At 63.8% G+C, this 19,563-nt stretch overlaps 1 protein-coding gene across 1 annotated transcript; it reads right to left on the bottom strand.

The window, feature by feature from the left end:
• Positions 1 to 3,973: 3,973 nt before the first annotated feature.
• On the bottom strand, positions 3,974 to 14,091 carry AGXT (alanine--glyoxylate and serine--pyruvate aminotransferase). Its single transcript, XM_045481979.1, has 11 exons — positions 13,742 to 14,091; positions 13,450 to 13,642; positions 12,187 to 12,251; positions 11,454 to 11,554; positions 10,373 to 10,443; positions 8,830 to 8,914; positions 7,812 to 7,907; positions 7,094 to 7,163; positions 5,809 to 5,904; positions 4,906 to 5,034; positions 3,974 to 4,330 (listed from the first exon to the last, which is right to left on the bottom strand). Exons 1-11 carry the CDS (start codon positions 13,970 to 13,972, stop codon positions 4,223 to 4,225), a joined length of 1,245 nt encoding a protein of 414 aa, XP_045337935.1. The 5' UTR covers positions 13,973 to 14,091; the 3' UTR covers positions 3,974 to 4,222.
• Positions 14,092 to 19,563: the final 5,472 nt, after the last annotated feature.

Here is a 19,563-nt window from a genome sequence, read left to right as displayed (position 1 = left end):
TTCTGAAAAAGGTAAAATTATAGAGACAGTGGAAAGATCAGTGGTTGCCGGGGGGAGGGATGACCAAGTGAGGCACAGAGGATTCTTAGGGCAGTGCAAATACTCCGTGTGGTACTAAACTGATGAATACATATCATGACGCGTCTGTCCAAACCCACAGAGTGCCCAACACCAGGAGTGAGCCCTGGTGAGAGTAAGGGGCTTTGGGTGATGATGACATGTCTGCATGGCTTCGTCACCTGTAACACATGGTCCCTCTGGCGGGGGCTGTTGGGGACGAGGAGGCTGTGCATGTGTAGGGGCAGGGGGTTATGGGAAATCTGTCCTTTCCTTCCATTTGGCTGTGTCTAAAAACTGCCCCTCAAAATAAAGTCCAAATAATCAAATGAATTCAGAATGTTCTATCTCAGTTGGATCATGATGAATGACAGCAGATCCCTTCAACTGAACCAAGTTTTAGCCTGTAACCAAGGTGCTGTGCTGGGTGCTGACTGTTACGGATTTAGGAGAACAGGACAGCACAGCCGGTGGCATGTGCTTCGTGGTGGCCAATCTGTGGAATGAGTTCTTTCCAGCCCCCGTCGGGTGGAGGGGGGGGGGCGGTTAGAAACAATTGTGTTCACTTGGAAGAGGCAAGAAGTTATGTTTCCAGTCTTGCCCCAGGCTGAGGTTGACCTCCCTGCTCTGTGTCACAATATAGGCCCCATGGACCTTTGTCATCTGGACTGGGCCTGTGGGGTATCTTGCTGGCTCACTCTTTTGATGACATCATGCTAATAAGACCCGGGGAGCATTGACTGGCAAGTGCCTTGGATGCCTCGTAAGATGCGTTTATGCCAAAGGGTGGAAGAGAAATGGTAGAGTCTCAAGGGTCTGTCTCATAGTTGGCGATTTGAGAGGTTCGGGGGTCTGGGCATGCCAAGACATTGCCTCTAAGGAGTAGCGGAAGTTTCGATGCCTCGCCCCGCCTCCTGTGATGAGCAAGGACAATGCCAGGTGGCCCTCACCGATTTTGGAGATTGTGTGCATCTTACTTGGAATGTCCCTGTGTCAGGCGATGCAGAAGGCTCTTAGTGGGGCCGGGGCGCAGGTGAGCTCTTCACGCTGCAATATGACCACTGCCCTGAGGGTACCCCTGGGAGAAGGGGACACCACACGGCATCTCTAAGAACTCTAACACGGGAGCAAGGGTGCGCCATCTGGAGCACAGAACCACTCACGCTTCAGAGCGCAGCGTCCGTCACGGTGCCGGGCCCCGGTGGAGAAGGAGCCACTGGCCACGAGACCCTAGGTGACTCTGGGACCCGAGCCGCCCACCACGAGCCGTGTGTTACAGGGTCCTCACCGTGTAGCGAGGCAGGAGAAGGAGGTAAAAGGCACAGATATCGGAAAAGAGGTAAAGCTGTCTTTTGCCAGATACGTCGCTCACCTACATGGAAAATCCAGAGGAAGCCACAAAAAACCTTGTGAACTTGGCAAGGTTAGAAGACAGGTTAACAGAGAAAAATCAACTGCACTTGCATACATTAAGAATAAACAACTGGACATAAAAGTTTTAAACTACCATTTACGGTAGTCAAAACTAACACACCCAGGAATAGATCTAACGAAGGCTATGGAAGCCCTTGCACTGAAACATTGTGGAGTATGATTTAAAAGACCCAAATCAATGTTCATGGAACGGAATTCATATTTTGATGATTTCCGTTGTCTTTAACTTGATGCATAGATTTACTGCAATTCCTATCAAAATTCCAGGAAGCTATGCTGAAAAAATAGACAAGATGATTCCAAATTTACACGAAAATTCAAAGGATCTAGGAGAGGAAAAACAATCTTTCAAAAGAGAGAGCAGAATCGGAAGACTTGCACTAACTGGTTTCAAGACGCTTCACGAAGCTGCGTTACCGAAGGCGGTACGCGACAGGGAGGAGGCCGTGACACGGGGGAGAGGCCAGAAGCAGGTCTGCCCTGATGGTCAGTGGCAAAGCGGCCGCCCCAGTCAGGTGGGAAAAGGAGAGTCTGTTTAACAATCGTTGCTCGAACAACTGGCTGTCAGTGTAGAAAAAAAGCAAACCCTGGCTCTTTTCCACCCCGTGCACAAAATTAACATAAAGTGCACCATGAACCCCTCCACACAAAAGCTGACACCGCAAAGTTTCCAGAAGAATCTTCCTATGAAGATATCAATGTCAGCAAAGGTGTCCTGGAGAGGCTCCCGACAGCACGGACCACGAGAGAAGCCGCAGGAGCTCACCAAAGGAAAAGACCTGCCCTTTGGAAGACACGATTAAGAAAATGAAATGGTAAGCTGCGGGGAAGGAGAAAAGGCTCACCACTCTTCCGGCAGTATCCCGAATCTATAAAATAACGACCATAAAATGACAATAAAAAAGAGGACAATCAAGGAATAGGAGCAAATGCTTGAGCCGACAAGTCTCACAAGAAGACTCACACGTGGCCAGTCTGCGCGTGAAAAGATGCTCGATATCATCGGTCATCGGCGAAAGGCAAATGAAAACCAAATCACGTGCGCTGTCACACCCACTAGACAAGAAGACAACACCAGACATCGGTGAGGCTGTGGAGGGACTGGGACTCTCGGATGCTTCTGGTGAAGATGTGAAATGTTAGGAGCACTTCAGAGAGTTTTGTGGCGTCTTATAAAGCTGAAGCATTACAGTGGGACCCCATGATTCCCTCGTAGTTATTTTCCCAAGAGCAGTGAACACGTGTGTCTGTGCAAGGCCACGTATAGGAAAGTCTATCACAGCCTTATTCATAATAGTCCCCAATGGTAAGGTCCCTTCACAGCAGATGAGAAACAGATTGTGATCTATCCGTACAAGGGAAAAGCACCAGCAAGGAAGACAGTGTCCCCGCGTCCCCACGGCAACACGCGTGACCATCAAGAGTGTTAAACGAAAGCAGCAGACACAATAGGGAATATGTCACGCAAACACCTACAAAGCTGGTCTGTGCTGACAGTCCGGTGGGGGCACTGACCGGCTGGGGGCACAGGGCACCCGCCACCGGATGGGGATTCCTTTCTCATCCCCATGTCTGCTGCAGGAAAAACCCAATCTGGACAGGGCTGCTGTCGGGACAAAGGCCACGTCTCCAAGGTGGCCCACACGGCCCTGTCCAGCCTTCTCTGGAAGAGCCTCCCTCCACCCACCTTCCACTTTGGATTCAGACCCTCGGCCCCCTCAGCTCCCGTGTGCGTCTCTCCTGGTGTCCGTGAGCTCAGGGGGCGGACGACCTCCGGTCATCCCCACGACCCCAGCGCACTCAACTGTGCCGGCCGGCAGCTGGGTGAGTGACGGGGGGGCGAGCCAGGCCGACCCCTGCCCTACGCAAGGTCACGGGCTGTGGGTGTCCACCTCCACTTGAGGCCCTCCTCCGGGGGCTCTTAGGACCAGTGAGGATGTGGAGGCACGGGTGCAGCTGTGATCGAGTAGAGCCGAGGCTGCATGTCCCAGAAGTCTTAGGAGAAGCTAAGGGCGCCTGGGCAGAAACCCCAAGGGGGCAGTTAAGGGCCAGAGGGCCAGAGGGGGCCAAGCCAAGAACAGGGAGGGGTCGGGGTGCAGAGGCCACGCTCGGATATGCATCTGAGGCCCCCAGACTCTCAGCACATGTGGAAGCCCGTGTGCCTACGTCGTGACCTTCAGTCTTCCCAGGTCAAGTCCTGGCTGTGTGCTGCGGGCATGTTGGTGCCTTAATCTCTGTGACTCTGATCACAAGTCACGAGTAATAAGCCCCGTGGGTCACGGGGGTCGCCCTGGCGGTGTGGGGGGTGCGGTATTTTGCAGGCGCGAGATGTGGGGCAGGGTGTATGGTGACAGGGCCCCTACACACTGTTTTCCAGCCCTGGGGAGGCCCTAGGCGAGGAACTGCCCCCAAGCAACCCCCATGAGGGCAGAGTCAGGGGCCAGACTCTTCCGCCGCCCGCCCTACACACAGTGAGGACAGATGACCGACGATTCTTTATTGAGTGTCCACCTGCCAGGGGCCTGTGGGGGTTGCAGCTCATTTGGGAGGTGCCGTGGGTCCCGAGCCCACGTGGTCCGCTTCCAGGAGGTGCCGCTCGAAAGGAGAAGGACTTCCTGGGGCGGGGACGGCAGCCTTCCTGCCCCCCGGGGGCCCTGACCGACAGCAGAGTCTGTTTGCTCCCGGTGCCTCCGGCCGGCCCCTCCGGGAGGGCGGGACACAGGCAGCCAGGTCACAGCTTGTTTCGGGAGCAGCGCTGCAGAGCCTCCTGTAGGGCCTGGATCACTCGGTCCACGTTCTCCCGGGTGGCGTTGCAGCCCAGCAGGCCGATGCGAAGCACCTGCAGGGGTGGGGGAGGGTCCGGGGCAGATGTGAGCCCCTCCCTGAGTGAGGTCTAGGCAGAGCCAGGTCCCCCCCCACCCCGGCACCGAGAGCTTCCCCCAGTTATACAGGGAGCCCCCCTCCCTCCCAGACCCAGGCAGGGGTGGCTCTCTTCCCTCCGCACGCACAGAGCTCCAGAAGGAAGGTCAGGATGACGGTCAGTTACAGGTCACTCAGAATCGCTCACTCAGTGGGCACAGCCAGACCCAGGCCTGGCGCCTTCAGCCTGGTCTGCCCGCTCGGAGGGAAGGACATTCTGGGTGGAATCGGAGGGGCCACACCCCACAACCTCACCAGGCTGGGGCGAAAGGGGGCAGGAGAATTCGTTCTCCCAGCTCCCCCTGCAAAACCCCTGGGGCTCAGAGAAGGATGTTCCCGTGTGGGTGCCCCTGCCGTCCTGGGGAACCGATGACCGCCGACCTCGGCCTGGGCCTGGCCATGTGGCGCTCCATGTGGGGGTGGAGAATGTAACTTCCGTGGCAGGCGTGGCCAGCCCTCACCCCTGGCCACTCAGAGCAACAGCTGGCCCCTTACCTTCCCCATCGAGGGCCCAAGGCCGCCGGTGATCTCGATGTCAAAATGGTCCATGACATAGTTGACGATGTCCCTCCAGTCGTAGCCAGCGGGCACGGCCACCGCGGTGACGGTGGGCAGCCGGAGTGCCTGTGGGACAGGCCCAACTCAGCCTCTTCCACGACAGCCTACGGCCAGCACCACCTGTCCTGGCCCGGCCAGCCCTGGTCTCAGGCCCCAGAGGGGCGGGCAGAGATGGGGGAGGGCACGGAGGGAGGGAGAAGGGGCCCAAAGACACGGGGGTCACCATCTCTCCTGTTTCCTACTGAAACCTGGACTGGCTGGCTAGTCGAGCGGACCCTCCGCCCTCCACCCCCGCCTGGCTGGACTGCCGGGGCTCCGGTGGCCACGGGCGTCTTCCGGCTCAGAGATCGCCCATCATTACTTTAGGCGGGGAGGCTGTCGGGAAGAGCGGGGTCACTGAGCTAAGCATCCGAAGATCAGAGGCCAGGCCACTGCGACCGTAAAAATGACCACCCAGGTGACCCCAGGAATCTGTGTCCATTCAGAGGGGGCTGGGTAGGAGCTCTCCCCTCCCCCACACCCTCTGCCTCTCCCCTCTCTACCCTGCCCCTGCCCCTGCCCCCTGCCCTCTGCTCTCTGCCCCCGCTCCCTGCCCCCTGCCCTCTGCTCTCTGCCTTCCACCCCCCTGCCCCCTATCCCCCACCCCCTCCCCCCACCCCCTTCCCCCACCCCCTTCCACCCGCTCCCTGCCCCCCACCCCTTGTCCCCCACCTCCTGCCCCCTGCCCTCTGCTCTCTGCCCTCCACCCCTCTGCCCCCTGCCACCCACCCCCTGCTCCCCGCCCCCTGCCCCCTACCCCCTGTCCCCCACCCCCTGCCCCCTGCCCTCTGCCCTCCTTACTGGGTCCTTCACGAACAGCTGCAGGCCCAGCCCCTGCAGGCGCCCATGCAGATATGCCGTCACCTCCCGGTGCTGCCGCCAGCTATTCTCCAGGCCCTGGGAGGGGAGAGGACACCCAGTGGGCAGGGCAGGGGAGGGCAGGGTGGGGTCCCTCCTTCGGTGGTGAGAGAGGGGAAACTGTGTCTCACCCATAGTGGGGGGCAGCTTCACACTACGGAGGGGCTCCTCTCCTAGCCTGGACTCTGATCCCCATAAAGACCCCCGGAGTCCCCCGATTCGGGGCCCCGCTTCTGCCCCAGGGGCCAGAGCTGGAGCCACCTCGGGGCAGTGGAAATAGTCTGGGCCTGGGGGGGCCAGTGGGGGGCCCAGCCATGGGTTGGAGCTTTGTGGCCCCCGGAGGGTGCGAGGTGGGATCCCCCTGCTGTAGGTGGGACGCTGGCCAGGGGAGAGAAAGAGGCTTCTGAGTCGCATGCTGTCCTGTCTCCCGTCTTCCCCGTGCACGGACCCCACGATCCGCTGTCCTCACCCCTCTCAGCCACACGCCCCCGTGGTGCACGGCCAGCCTGGGTGCCGGTGACCCCCCCCCCCCCAGCTCTCGAGACTCCTCAGCTCCTGCTGGCCGGGCCCGGGGGTGCCGGCTCCATGAGCAGGCACGGAAGGGCGCACAAGGCCCACACAGCGCGCAGCCTCCTGGGGAGGCCGGCCACTCATGGCGCTCTTCCCGCCTCTGGGCTGCTGGCCGCAGGCTTCCCGGGAGACACCGGGATGACCCCCAGCTATGCTGGGGGCAGTGTCTCCTGTCCTCTGTCCCGCGGGGCCCACACACTCTGTGCCCCGAGAGCGTGGTCACTGCACCGGACAAAGACACTCTCCTGGTCACACCCACGTGTCCCCGCTTGGCCCCTGCCCCACCCCGGGAGCTGGAGGGGGCTGCGGGAAAGTGCTCTGTCCCCCCCCCCCCGAACCCCTCTGCCCGCCGCCGGCCCTCCCACCCCTCTCCCCGCGCTCCTGCGCGCAGCCCACCCTCTGCTGTAACGCCCCCTCTCTCTGCTGCTCCGTGGACCCGTTCTTCCTTCGGTGCAGGCCAGGCCCACCCGGCAGACCGCCCGGCACTTAGAATCCCTCCCATCTGTGTCCTCAGAAGGGCTTGAGGGAGTCAGGAGAAGGGGCCTCTGAGAGGCCACCAGCCTCGGCACGGGGACTCCAGGAGCTGAGAATGCTTCCCTCGGGGTCCTGCACCCGCCGAGTCCCCGCTCCACGCGGCTCCCCGCCCCACTCCCCTCACCTGTTCCGCTATGAGGGCCAGACTCTCTCTCAGGCTGTATAGGCTGACGACAGGGGTCGTGTGATGGTATCTGGAAGACAGGAGGGGACTTGGTCCGGTGTCACCGGGTGGGGGGTGGCCAGGCCCCCTGACAACGGGTCTAGCCACTTCCCAGGGGGCTGCTGTCTGGCTTGGGGGTACGGACTCAGCTGGAGAGGCAGCTAGGGCTGGGGAGAGCGAGGCTCGGGGCAGGGACACTGGCCCGATCGCCTAGGGCTGGCTCCCCACCCAGCCTGTCCTTCCCGAGAAGCTGCTGTGCCCACTGAGTAGGGCACGCTTCCTGGTCCCCTAATCCCTGTGTGGGCTACAGCGAAAGCCTTTTCACAAGGAGCCCTGGCTGAGCCCCTCTTTTTGAGAGGTGGGTACGCCGAGGCCCAGGAATGGGAAGGTGTCTCAGGGCCAGGCCCAGAGCGTCCAGAGGTTCCCTGGGTCTGGGAGGACGGGGCCTGGGGCAAGGGTGGTCGGGGCTGTGCTGCTGGACCTGAGCTCCCAGGCCAGGGAGGGGTGGGGGAGCCGAGTGCGGGCATCGATGGCCTGACTCTGGTGAGTCCTGCGGCTACGGCTGGGGCGTGGGCCCCGAACCCAGGGTATAAAGCTGACGAGAAGCTGGGTGTAGAGAGAGGTCACCCCCACGCCCCGCCACCACATATGGCCCCGGCCCCGGCCCTGCGGTCCTCACATCCTGGGCTTGCCGTCACAGCCCCAGATGTTGGCCAGCCACTTCATGTCCAGGTAGAAGGAGACGGGCTTCGTCTTCCGAGTGTAAATCTTATTTCTGGGAAGGAAGGAGCAGCGTGAGTGCCCGCCTGTCTGGCCGGAGCGCCTGGGGGTGGTCTCGTCAGGCGAGCCTGCTCCGGGGAAGCGAGCCAGAGGGGCAGGTGCCCCCAGGACCCCTGTGTTTGTGCTCAGGCCCAGGTAGGGTGTGTGTCTTCCCAGCCGCTGCACCTCGGGGGGCCAGGCATGGTTGGGGACCTCGGCTCCTCTCCTCTCAGGCCCCAGGAATGCAGCCAATCTCGAAGCTTTAAATACACCTGTTCTCCAGACGGGCGTGACAGACAGGGCCTCTGCCCGAGCTCTATACTCAGACCACCAGCCGCCTCCTGGACCTTCCCGCAGGCGGTCAGACTTCCCACGGCCACAGACGACCCCTGACCCCATCCGAGACTGTCTCGGTGCCGCATCCCTGGGTCCTCCCCCATCCCGGCCTGGCCGGGCTCAGGGGCTGGACGCTGGGGACCGGGGGCACCGGGGCTGCTGGACAAAGGTGGTCCGCACCCGCCCCGTCAAGCAGCTCGTGCCTCAGCTCCTGGACGCTGAGCCAAGGGTGGAGGCATGGGAGACAGGCACTGGACCCCCAGTCCTTGGCTTGAGGCTGGGGAACTTCCAGAATGCCAGGCCCTGCACCCTCACACACAAGCCCAGGCTCCATGAGGAGAATCTTCTGGAGGCCAGACTGGGCAGGCCACCAGCCTCACACCGGGACCTCACCGTGCCCTGGCTACCCCCTGCCCTATGAACTCAGAGCTTGGGCACATCTGTCCAGGGTGGGCACCTGTCCAGGGCGGGTGGTGGACAGGCCAGAGGTGTCTCTGAGCACAGCCCCTGAGCCCTCCCTCTCTTGCTCTGACCTCCCGCTTCAGGGGCCTTCCGGCCTCACTGCACATCCACCTTAGGTCAGGGGCCCAGGAGTCACCCACTTGGCCTTGTCACTGAAGGAGATGAGCGAGGTCCCTGGAGGCGAGTTCAGGACCTTCTGGGAGCCAGAGTACAAAACGTCAATGCCTGTGGAGAGGAGGGGCGTGTGCTCCTGGGGGCCAAGCTCCGCCCCGGGTGGGATCATCGCGGGGGTGGGGGGGTGGGGAGGGTGCCCACCCAGACCGGACCCCAGCAAGTCGAACAGAAGTTTTGGGCAACCTGGGGACCTGCAGCACAAGTGCTGTGTGAGGCAGGCTGGACGGTCTTGTAGGAGTGAGACCCTGACCTATGCGACGTGACGCCCTCTCCACGTAGATGGAGTGAAATTGCAGGCCACCCGCCTACGGTCGGGTCGGCTCGGGTGGAGGAACCCACGCGTGGCATCAGTGTCGTGAGCGAGCGTGTGGCAGAACACAGGACGAAACGGGTGTTCTAGCCACCTCAGGCGGCCGCCGAACTGTCGCGAAAACCGACAAGGTCACCACCTGAGATTTACGCTCTAGGTGGCTGTGAAGGGTCTTGGCAAAGCACAGGGTTCACGGCTACCGCCTTGCAGGCCCTGCAGCCGGGGCCTGAGGGAGCTGTGCGCACACGGCCCCAGCAGCCTCGTCTGTGCAGGAGCGCCCTCTGCAGGCTACTCCTGAAAGCGTCAACCCAGAAGGAGCCCAGAGGCCTACTGACGGGAAAAGGGTGAGCCTGGCGTATTCACGCAAATTCAATCCTGCCAACTGAAACTGACGGGTAAAGGCCTCGAACGCCCCGAGCAGCGTTCGCCGACACTTCCCTGAGGTCCACACCCTCCACTGAGGACGGGGAGGCAGGGACAGGGACGGTGCGGAGGCCGTCCCGGGTTCCAACCCTGGCTTCTCGGGGCTGCGCTGTCACCTGGGATCTGGGCTGGAGCCTCCTCCCTGGCACCACGGGGACCGCCAGCCCAGGAGGCGCAGTGTGGGCATTCCGGGGACAGCCCCGTCCCCTCCCCGAGCCCTTCCTTTCGGAGCAAGGCTCTGAGGGTCAGCCCAGAAATCTCCCCTTTGACGGCCCAGAGCGCCCCGGTAAGAAAAGATTCTGGAAGAAGCTTGCCCGATGGAGCGAGGGGAGGGGTGGCTGTGGCCAGGCCCCACCCCCTGTGGATCGGGCCTTTCTTCTGGGAGGAAACGCTGGGCCCGGAAGGCTTCTCCAGGCTGGCCGGCAAGGCGACCCCGGAAACAGTGCTCGCTGCGTGTGACAGGCCGGTGGGGACCCTGAGGCCCGGCCTGACTGACAGGGGCCCTGACGCTTCTCCCGCCCAGCCCTGAGGGGCTCTGAGCGCCTCTCCAGACGCTGGGGGAGCTTCTCCACCTGCTCCCCGCCACGGGGCCGCAGAGACGCTGGGGCATCGACTAGTCCACGGGCAGGTCCTGCCTCGGCGAGGAGACGAGCGTCCCCGGGGGTCCTAATCCGGCGGGCTTGTAGGCACTGCCTCAGGAGTCTTCCCCCCCAGGGCCCTCTGCACCCTCCGGGCAGTGGCGGGGAGGGCGGCCGGGTGCAGGGGACACGCCTTACCTTGCTGGTCCATGTAGATGGGGGTCCCGCACAGGGATGCCACCGAGTCCACCAGGAGCAGGCACTTGTACCTGGGGGCACAGGGCAGGACAGTGAGGCAGGAGAGGCTTCCTGGAGGGGCCGTGAAAGCCCGCACAGAAGCGTGGAGGAATTTTGGCCTCCCCCAGGGCGCCTCCTCCTGGAGGTTGAGACCTGCCGTGGACGGGCGTTGACGCCCGCCCCTCGGCCCGCCCTGGTTCCTACACAGAGCCCATCCCGGGGGTCTGGGAGTCGTGAGGGCCCGCCCCGGCGGCGTGTGGTCCTGGGGGCGGCTGGGGCTCTGCGCACTCAGGCCCACAGGCCCGCGTGGGGCCCAGGGCTCAGGGACTGGTCCCTCTGGCAACAGCACGCTGGCCGTGTAGCCAGAGCCCAGAGGGGACAGAGTCCAGAAACAGCTGAGCTGGAAACTTTGACTCTCTTCCACCTCCACACTTTCTTAGGAAGCGAGAGAGGCATGGGGCCGCCTGGCTGGCCCAGGCAGTGGAATGTGTGGCTCTTAATCTCAGGGTCATGAGTTTGAGTCCCACGTTGGGCACCGAGATGACTTAAACAATTCTTTTGAAGCATGAAGAGTATCCCACGCTGGGCATGGAGGGGACACGTGGATGTCCCGAGGGTCCCAGCCCAGGCTTGGTTTACTGGACAAGACCCCGGGGGACGGGCTGTCCTGGCAGGGTGAGCCTGCCTGGCTGCGGAGAGCTCCCTCCTCCCATCCTGCGGTCAGCTCTCCAGACCTGAATCCCACTCGACTACACCCGAGGTCTGGCCAGCCCCTTGCCGCGGTGGGGAGGCTGGAGGAGGGTAGTGGGAGGTGGGAGCACCTGGTCCTGCCCTCAGCTGGGTGGAGCCCACCCAGACTCAGTGCGGAGCGAGGAGGACCCCGGGACCGACTGCATCTCACTGTGCGTGACGGAGATGGGGGGAGCCGGGTCTCCCCTGCTGCCCCCTGGCCCGGAGGGGCCTGCCTGCACCCCCACGCCCAGCCAGACTCTGAGATGTGCTTGATTCCGCCCCCCGGCACCGCCCCCTGGGCCAGGCTCACCTGTGGCAGAGCTCCCCGTAGCCGTCGAGGGGCTGCAGAACGCCAGTGGAGGACTCCCCCTGGGTCAGGAACAGCAGCACCGGCTTGTGCTGGGCCAGGGCCTGAGTGGGACGGATGTGCCAGCTGTGGGCACAGCCAGAGGGGGTGGGCGCCTCCCCGTGGGCCCCCCAGCCCCTCCCAGAAAGACTTTCCCTGGTGAGGGCAGGGCAGGATCTGCCCCCCTAACCCTCCTTTCCTCCCCGTGGATGGGACAGATCTGGGCGGCGGAAACTGGATGGGCCTCATGTGCTGAGCCCGCGTCTGGGCTCCGGGAGGTGGGCTGGTTCTGGGAGGAGAAGGACTTCCCCCCCCCCCCGCCCCGAGACAGAGCCGGAATGGGCCCAGCCTCCTCCTGCCTTGTCCCGTTGGGGCCCGGTGAGGTCAGCTGAGTCCCCAGGGTCTTGGCTGGTTGGGACGGACCTTTCCCGACGGGGAGGACTGGCATCCTGAGTGTCAGGGCGTCCTGCTCCCACCTCCTGCCTTCAGCCCCTCTCGCCCAGCCCACGGAACCGGGCTCCTGACTCAGTTTCCCTGCCAGGCAGCCTCCCTATCAGGCTTCCCACCAGCCCCTAAGTCCTCCTGTGCACGGTCCCCTGCTCCGGGGAGAGCTGAGGGTCAGCCCCAGTCTCCCAGCCCGAGCCCCCTCGGCCAGCCGGCCTCCTCCCCTCCCTAGGGCCAACGTGCCCCACCCTACCTCTTCCAACTCTTGCAGAGTGTAGTGGTTTCCAGGGTCCTTGATCATTGGGTGCACTCGGGCTCCTGGGGGCGGGGGCAGCGTGAGAGGTAAGCACCCTCCACCCCAGCGTGGAGACCGGGGGTCTGTGCTGACCGCCCCGGCCCGTGGCCGCAGGGAAGAGGAAGTGGGGTGTGCTCAGGGAGCTGAGGCTCCGGGGGTGCGCGGGATGAGAGCGACCAGGCTCAGCTCCTTTGCCCCCGCCTCGGGCTAACCTCCCCGAGCCCAGCCGGGCTCCTCCCTCGGCCAGTAGACAAGCATTTGTACGAGGCCTGGTGGGTGGGCCGCGCCTCAGCAGCGTGCGGTGATGGACTGATGGAGCAACGGACGGACGAGTGAGGCTCTGGGAGGCAGGCCTCCGTCCCGCTCTCCCTCTCGGGCCCCTGCGCCCCCCTGCACAGCGGCTCCAGAGTCGGTGTAGAAGGAAGGAGGCCGTGGGACCACCGAGCCTCAGGGGGGACCCCAAGGCAGGGGTGCGGGTGGGGGCCAAGAAGGGTCTCGCCCGGGGTGCGCAGGGGTCAGGCAGGGCCTCAGGAACGGGGGAGCCCGTGAGGTCCGCTAGGGGCCCTGGCCTCTGCCCGACGCCGCCTCCCCTTGAAAACCGGCGTGTGAAACGAAGGGGACGGGTGAGGGGTGAGGGGCTGTCCATGAACCAGGACCGAGTGCGGCCATGTGTGGAGCTGACCGTGCAGGATGTTTCCAAAGGCCACGATCAATCATTAAACCGGCTGCACACTCCTGCTCTTGATTTTGGTCCCTCTTCAGAAAGTTTTACTCTGGAAGTGAACACCTCGTCGGTGCCTCTGTTTACTTGGCCGCTCCTGAGAGGCGGCTGTTCCTGAGACCCTGGGAGGGGGTGTCAGCCTCCAGAACCCTGTCCTGTCACAGAGCAGAGGTGAAGCCCGGGGACCCTGGGGAGCTGCGGGGGCTGTCTCGGGTTTGTGCGGAAACCTGAGGCTTGCCCACGTGCTCTGGAAACAGCTGTCCTCAAGCTCTGGGCGACTGGGAGACGGGGGTCTCTCGAGCACCCCAGCGCCCGCTTGGAGGAGGCAGCAGCGGGCCTGGCGGGGGTGGTGGCGTGAAGGGGACGGGCACTTCCCCGCGGAGGGGCCACGGTTGGCGCCTGGGGCGTGTGCGGTGGGTCTGCCGGGCGGGAGGCAGGGGGGAGGCCTGGGGGAAGGATGGCTCGAGGGCCCGCACCCCGCCCTCTGCCCCGTCTCTTACCGATGCGCTCCCCGATGTCCGCAGCCCGCTGCCCCCAGATGCCGTTGACCCCGACCAGGAAGGGGTCCCCTGGCTCCAAGATGTTGAACAGGGCGGCCTCCAGGGCACAGTGCCCCGAGCCACTGATGGCCAGGGTGAGGGGGTTCTTGGTCTGGAACACGTACTGGATGCCTTGCTTGATATCATCCATTATCTGGGGGCCGTGGGCACGCAGGTCAGACCCTCCGCCTCTGCCCTCTCCCCCCTGAGGCGGACACTCAGGACACCCGCTGCCACCACCCACGTGGCCTACCTGGAACATCTCTTTGTGCATGTGCCCAATCATCTGCTTCCCCCCGGCCACCAGGACACGCGGAGGCAGGTTGGAAGGGCCCGGCCCCAGCAGCAGCCGGTTAGGGATGGACAGGGGCCTGAGCAGGGCCTCCGGAGGGGCCACCAGCAGCTGGCGGGTGGCCATGGTCCGTGCCCGACCGGCCACCTGGGGCCCCAGGGTCGCACTGGCCCTGGCCAGCGCTCGGAACATTTCCCAGCTGGCCTCGAGCTGGTGTCCGGAGGCCGGTCGATGGGCTCCCCCGCTGCACCCTCTCTGCCTTTCGTTGTTTGTCGCTGTTACCTGACCCTTTATCGACACTTCTCCTGCATGTCAGGGCCTGACAGCCAGGGTGTTGAACCCTCGGTCGGGGGAGGTTCCTTCAGAGTCCGGTCAATGAAAAACAGAGTTTGGCAAGCTGCCCTCTGCCCTCCGGCCCCTCCCAGCTCCTCAGCGGTCGGATGCCGGGCCCCAGCCAAGTGCATCCTGCTGGGCTCAGGGGTCCCCCGAGTTTTTCTTAAAGGACCAGAGAGCGGATCTTTCAGACTTGGCGGGCCTTCTAGGCTGTGTTGCGGCCACTCAATCCTGCTGTGGCCGTGCAAAAGTGGCTAGAGTGGTGTTGCTGTGTGCCAATAAAACTTTATTTACAAATACGAATCGCGGGCCAGATTTGGCCCAGGGACCACAGTTTGCTGACCTAAGGGAAAGGCTTAATTTGGAAAATATATATGCCCCGTCTGTATAGACACACACTCTCTCTCTCTCTCACACACACACGCACACGCACATACACCCACCGAGGGCACAGTCATTCCTGATCCTTTTAGAAATAAGGGTCTCCTCGGCCTCTCCACTCCCGACGGCCCTGACGTTTGGTGTTCACTCACGTCCCCAGGGGCACATCTGCCTGGGAGTCCTCCGCTTGCGAAGTCGACAGGTGGTTGGAATAAATGCAACGCTCGACCACTTGCAGGAAAGGGAGCCAGGCCAGCCGGGCCAGAGGCACCCGTGCAGTGGAGCCCCAGGTGCCCTGGGAAGCCAGGAAAGGCCGGAGCCCGACCTGGTGCTCCCTGAGCAGCGCCCATGCCTCGCAGAGTTCTCGACGGGGCCTGCCGTGGATTAGGACGTGGATTCCTGCCGTGTTTAGGGCTCTGACGCCATGGGCCTCGGTCGCCGGGGACGGGGAAGCATCGTGGCTTCCGCAGGAGACTTCACGGAGACCGAGGAGGCGGCACCCTCCCCCTGGGGCCGGGCACGCGACCTCCCCGTGCCGGCTCGATCCCCAGCCCAGCAAAGTCCCTCCCTTCAGCTCTCGTGGATGGATCTGGGTTTGTCTGGCATCCTGGGAGCCCCGGGGACCCAGAGAGCCTGAGCCAGGCTGGGCCTGAGCACGCGGGAACCTCCACAGCCTTCGGAAGCGGTGGTGGTCTGTCCATCCGACGGGCGAGGAAGCAGGCGCGGGCGCAGGCTCCACGCCCTGGGCAGAGAGCAGCCCGGGCGGCCCCAGGGAAGGTGCGGTCCCAGCCGGCCCGGGGCATGCCCGCCATGACAGTTGGCCTGGACTTCTCCAGCTCAGTGGGCCCTCCCTCTCCCCCTCCCCTCCCCTCCTCTCCCTTTCCTCCCCCTTCCCTCCCCTCCTCTCCCTCTCCTTCTTCCCCTTCCTTCCTTCCTTCCTTCCCTCTTTCCTTCACTCTTTCTCTCCTCCCTCCCCCCTTCCCTCCTTCTCTCCCTCCCCCCCTTCCCTCCCTCCCCTCCCTCTCCCCTTCCCTCCTTCCTTCCCTCCCCTTCCCTCTTTCCCCTCCATCCTTCCTTCCTTCCCTCCTTCCCCTCCCTCCTTCTCTCCCTCCTTCCCTCTACTCCCTCCCTCCTTCCTTCCCTCCCCTCCCTCCCCCTTGCCTCCTTCTCTCTCTCCCTCCTTCTCTCCCCCCTCCCTTCCCTCCTCTCCCTCCCTCCTTCCCTCCCCCTTCCCTCCCTCCTTCCCTCCCCCTTCCCTCCCTCCTTCCCTCCCCCTTCCCTCCCTCCCTCCCTCCCCTCTTCCCTCCTTCCCTCCCTCCCTCCCTCCCTCCCTCCCCTCCTTCCCCTCTCCCAGAGCACTCACTCTCGACCAGGACCCGTCTGGCTGCTCTAGCTGATGTAGTATCAGCAAGAGGAAAAGTAGAAGCCCTAATAGGTAGGGGAGGAGTGGGGACTAGAGGAGTCCTGGGTGCTGGGAGCCGAGAGCCTAGAAGAGGGGAGAACCCCAGGGGGCTGCCAGGAGAAGGTCAAAGTGGAGTGGGAGGAACTAGGGGCCTCGAGAATGGGGAAGGGTGCCGCTCCCAGGGCCAGGAGGGCGGTGAGGACCCAGGGGGAACCGCAGGGGCCGAAGGACAAAGGTGGGGGGTCTGCCCAGCTGAGGCCCATGTCAGGAGGACGTGTGCAGACCCCCCAATGGAGCCGGCATTCTCAGGTCCTGCCCCACCATGGCACCTGCCCCACCACAGCCTGGTGAGCCTGCGCAGCCCTGGGCCCCGGGAGTCACGGTGCTGTGTCAGCCCGGCCCGGCCCTGGTGAGCCCTTCCTCTGCCCTGAGCTGGTCAGAGAGGACACACCACACCGTGCGCCTTTCTGCCCGCTAAGAACAAGGACAGCATGCCCTCCCCGGGGCTGGGCACCCTCGGCTCAGCGGCTGCCCTGGCTCCTTCCCTTGGTGGCTGCACCCCTTCCTCTGGGCCCCCTTCCCTCCCGGCTGGGGAGCTGCACCACCTCCCCCTGTATCTTCCAGGCACACACACCCCTTCGCTCCAGTCTGACACGTGCCTCTGTGCCTTGGCCCATGCTGTTCCCTCTGCCTGGAATGCTTGTCCCTTTCTTTGCTCAACCCTGCTCGCTCTTCTCTTGGGCTGTGGCCAAGCCTCCCGTCCAGGGAGTCATCTCAGCTGCATGGGGTCCCCCGGACGCCCTTCCGCCGAGCTGTGTGCTGCATGCCAGCCGGGTCACGCGGTCCGGCCCATCCCACCTCAGGGAAGGACCCCGCTTTGTGCGGTGCGGCACGTGGGAGGGAGGGGGAAGCCTGGGCCTGGGAGGACTGGCCGGTTCGTCCCGGCAGGTGGGTGGGTGGGCACAGGCCAGGAAGCCGGGGGGGGGGGTGGTGTGCGTGTTGTTCCCAAACAGGAAGGAACCCTGTGTCAGCGACACGGGGGCGGAGGGGGGAGCTGTTGCAATCCAGAGAGGCGTCGCCTCAGGCCAAGAGCCCATTGGGAGCCGAGGGAGCCCGTGACGACAACCGGCAGCTGGCCAGGCAACCGACCTCTGTCTCCGGAGCCCTGGAGATAAGGGCCACCTGGCCAGGTGTGCCTCGACCTCAGCTCGACACCAGACCAAGCGAGGCACCTGAGACCAAGGACAGCACCCCCCCCGGAGAGTGTGCCGGTCAGCCAGGGCCCTGGATGGGGCGTGGAGTCCTCCCCCCAGCGCCTGGGTGGTCCTCCCTGGCCAGCTCCCCGTCGGCCCAGGCGGTCTTGTGTCTCCATTCGGCCGTGGGCCCCTCGGCTGCCGCCTGCCACGCCGTGATACAGAGTCTGCGTTTTCACCTCCGCTTTTCCACAGTGGATGTGAAAAGTGCAGGTGACTGCTTTTGCCTACGGGTCTGCTGCCCGCCGTGCCCCCAAGCTGCGTGAGGAAGGCAGGGCACGCACCGTCTGTCCCCCGGCACTTGAGGTGGACGGTGACCCGGTCTGTGGGCCACACAGGCCCGCTCCCCTCTGCCGGCCGCCCGCTCCTGCCCGGCGTCTCCAAGATGCTGTTTCTCAAACTACGGCTAGAGCCAGCCTGCTGGGACACCCCAGGCCAGGGAAGGCCATTAGAGGCCCTGTGCTCACCTTCCCACAGACAGCCCGCCGGGTCCCAGGAGGAGGCAGGGACTGGCCTGAAACCTCCGTCTCAGCCCGAGGGGCAGGACTGGCCCCGGCAGGGGCCGCCTGCTGTGAAGTGTGGCTTTCAGCTCGGCAGTGTCCAGACCCAGGTGTCCAGGCCGTGACGGAGGGGTCTCTGCCCAGTATGTGTCATACAGAGCCTGCCCCACTGAGGGGACCCCGAGAAGACACTGTGTCCCTGGGTGATGGCTTAGTTGTGTGGCAAGAGGCGCCACAGGCCCGTCTTGACCCGTCTGTTGGCGGTGCCCCCTGCCGCCCCGCTGAGCTGCCTCCCTGGGCACAGGGCGCCCTGGGGTGCGGGACACAGGGGTCCAAGAGTGAAGGACGTGCACCTGCAGGGCAGACCCGGGAGCCCAGCCCCGTGCGGCAGCGCTGAGACGTGGGGACGGCCCACGGGCTTCAGCCCTGCGCCCGGGAAGGCCGGGAAATTCGGCGGCCGCGGCTCCTCTCCCGGGCAGCCCACCGCGTCCTCACCGCTGCCCGCTTGTCTGAGCGCCGGCTCCCCAGGTCACCCCCGTCCCCATCTCTCTGCGCCTCCGAGGCTGCACACGGGCTCCGATGCTCTGCGCACCCTGGACCCCGGGCTCTCCCTGATTTCCCCCCCAAACACCACCCACTTCCCGTGCTGCCCCTGGTCAGCCTGAGCGTGCTGGGTGAAGCACCCCTTCCAGGGTAAGGAGGGGGAAGCATGGGGGTGCCCCGGGGGTATGGGCACAGCCTCTAAGTTCTGGAAGGGCTCAGGAGTTAGCATTTCATGGAGTCGTCTGTTCCCCAGGCTGCACCGAGCTGGGGTGAGGTTAGGGGAGCGGGGGTAGGGCCCCGCTGTGCCCCCCGGGGACCCACTGCTGGTTCTCAGAGAGAGAAGCCTCCTGGCCCCATCCTCAGGACCCTTGGGGGCCCCACCACAGGGCTGTGAACAGGCTCAAGGTGGGGCTCAGAGAGGAGGGGCCGGGCCTCTCCCCTGGAGGTGGGGGGCCCGGGCAGGTATCTGGAGTCACCTGCAGCCTGATCAGTGTCCTCGTCCATAAGTCAGGGAAGGCACCAAGGGCCACAGGGACCAGGGGAGACCCGGGTGCCAATTACTACAGAGCCTCTGGGCCCCCATCACACTCCTCTGGCTCCAGGACTCAGACTTTTAGGGATTAAGGCTTCCATGAGCCTGAGAGATATGCCTACATCAGGACGACCCAGCAGGACTCTCCCATCTGAGATGAGCAGAATCCAGGCCAAAGTCGGGGGACGCCGCTGGGGCTGGCCCCACTGCCCTGTGCCGCACCAAGGCTGCCACTCCCACTGCTGGAAAATTCTGCCCTGGTGCCAGGGAAACAGGTCCCAGTGGTTTCTGGCTGTCGTAGATTGGATGGGGTCCTCCCCAAATATATGCGCTAGTCCTGTGAATGTGACTTGTAACAGGGTCACTGCAGATGTGATCAGGTTAAGATGAGGCCACACTGGAGTAGGGGGGACCGCAATCCAATGGCTGCTGTCCTCACAAGGAGGGGGAAGTGTGGGCACAGACACAGAAGAGGCCACGTGACAACGGAGGCAGAGATGGGAGTGATGGGGCCACAAGCCACGGACTGCCAGCAGCAGAGACGCTGGAAGATGTACGTGGGCAGGAACCTCTCCTATGCTGGCCTCCAGGACAGAGACAATAAACTGTCGTGTCTGAGCCTCCCCGTTTGAGGTCATCTGTTACGGCAGACCCAGGGCACCCACACATCGCGTCCAAGAAAGGGTTGACCAGCAGGCCCCGCTGCCCTCCTTGGGAACACCCGCCCGCCAGGTGGCCCGCGGCTGGAACTCATGGATAAGAGGACCTCGCTGCCCCTGACTTCTGTGCGGTCTGTGCGGCATGGTTCGAGTTGAGCACCCGCTTCCGCCCGGGCATCC

This window comes from Leopardus geoffroyi, chromosome C1 (genome assembly GCF_018350155.1).
Source record: "Leopardus geoffroyi isolate Oge1 chromosome C1, O.geoffroyi_Oge1_pat1.0, whole genome shotgun sequence".
Lineage (NCBI taxonomy): Eukaryota > Metazoa > Chordata > Mammalia > Carnivora > Felidae > Leopardus > Leopardus geoffroyi.
The sequence above is the reverse complement of the archived record's forward strand: the minus strand, read 5'-3'. Positions and strand labels throughout refer to the sequence as shown.

Coding starts and splice junctions, on each gene's coding strand:
- AGXT (XM_045481979.1), bottom strand. CDS start 13,972: ATGTTCCGAGCGCTGGCCAGGGCCAGTGCGACCCTGGGGCCCCAGGTG. Junction 13,643..13,741: donor TGCACAAAGAGATGTTCCAG/GTAGGCCACGTG, acceptor CACGGCCCCCAG/ATAATGGATGATATCAAGCA. Junction 12,252..13,449: donor GGACATCGGGGAGCGCATCG/GTAAGAGACGGG, acceptor CCCCGCCCCCAG/GAGCCCGAGTGCACCCAATG.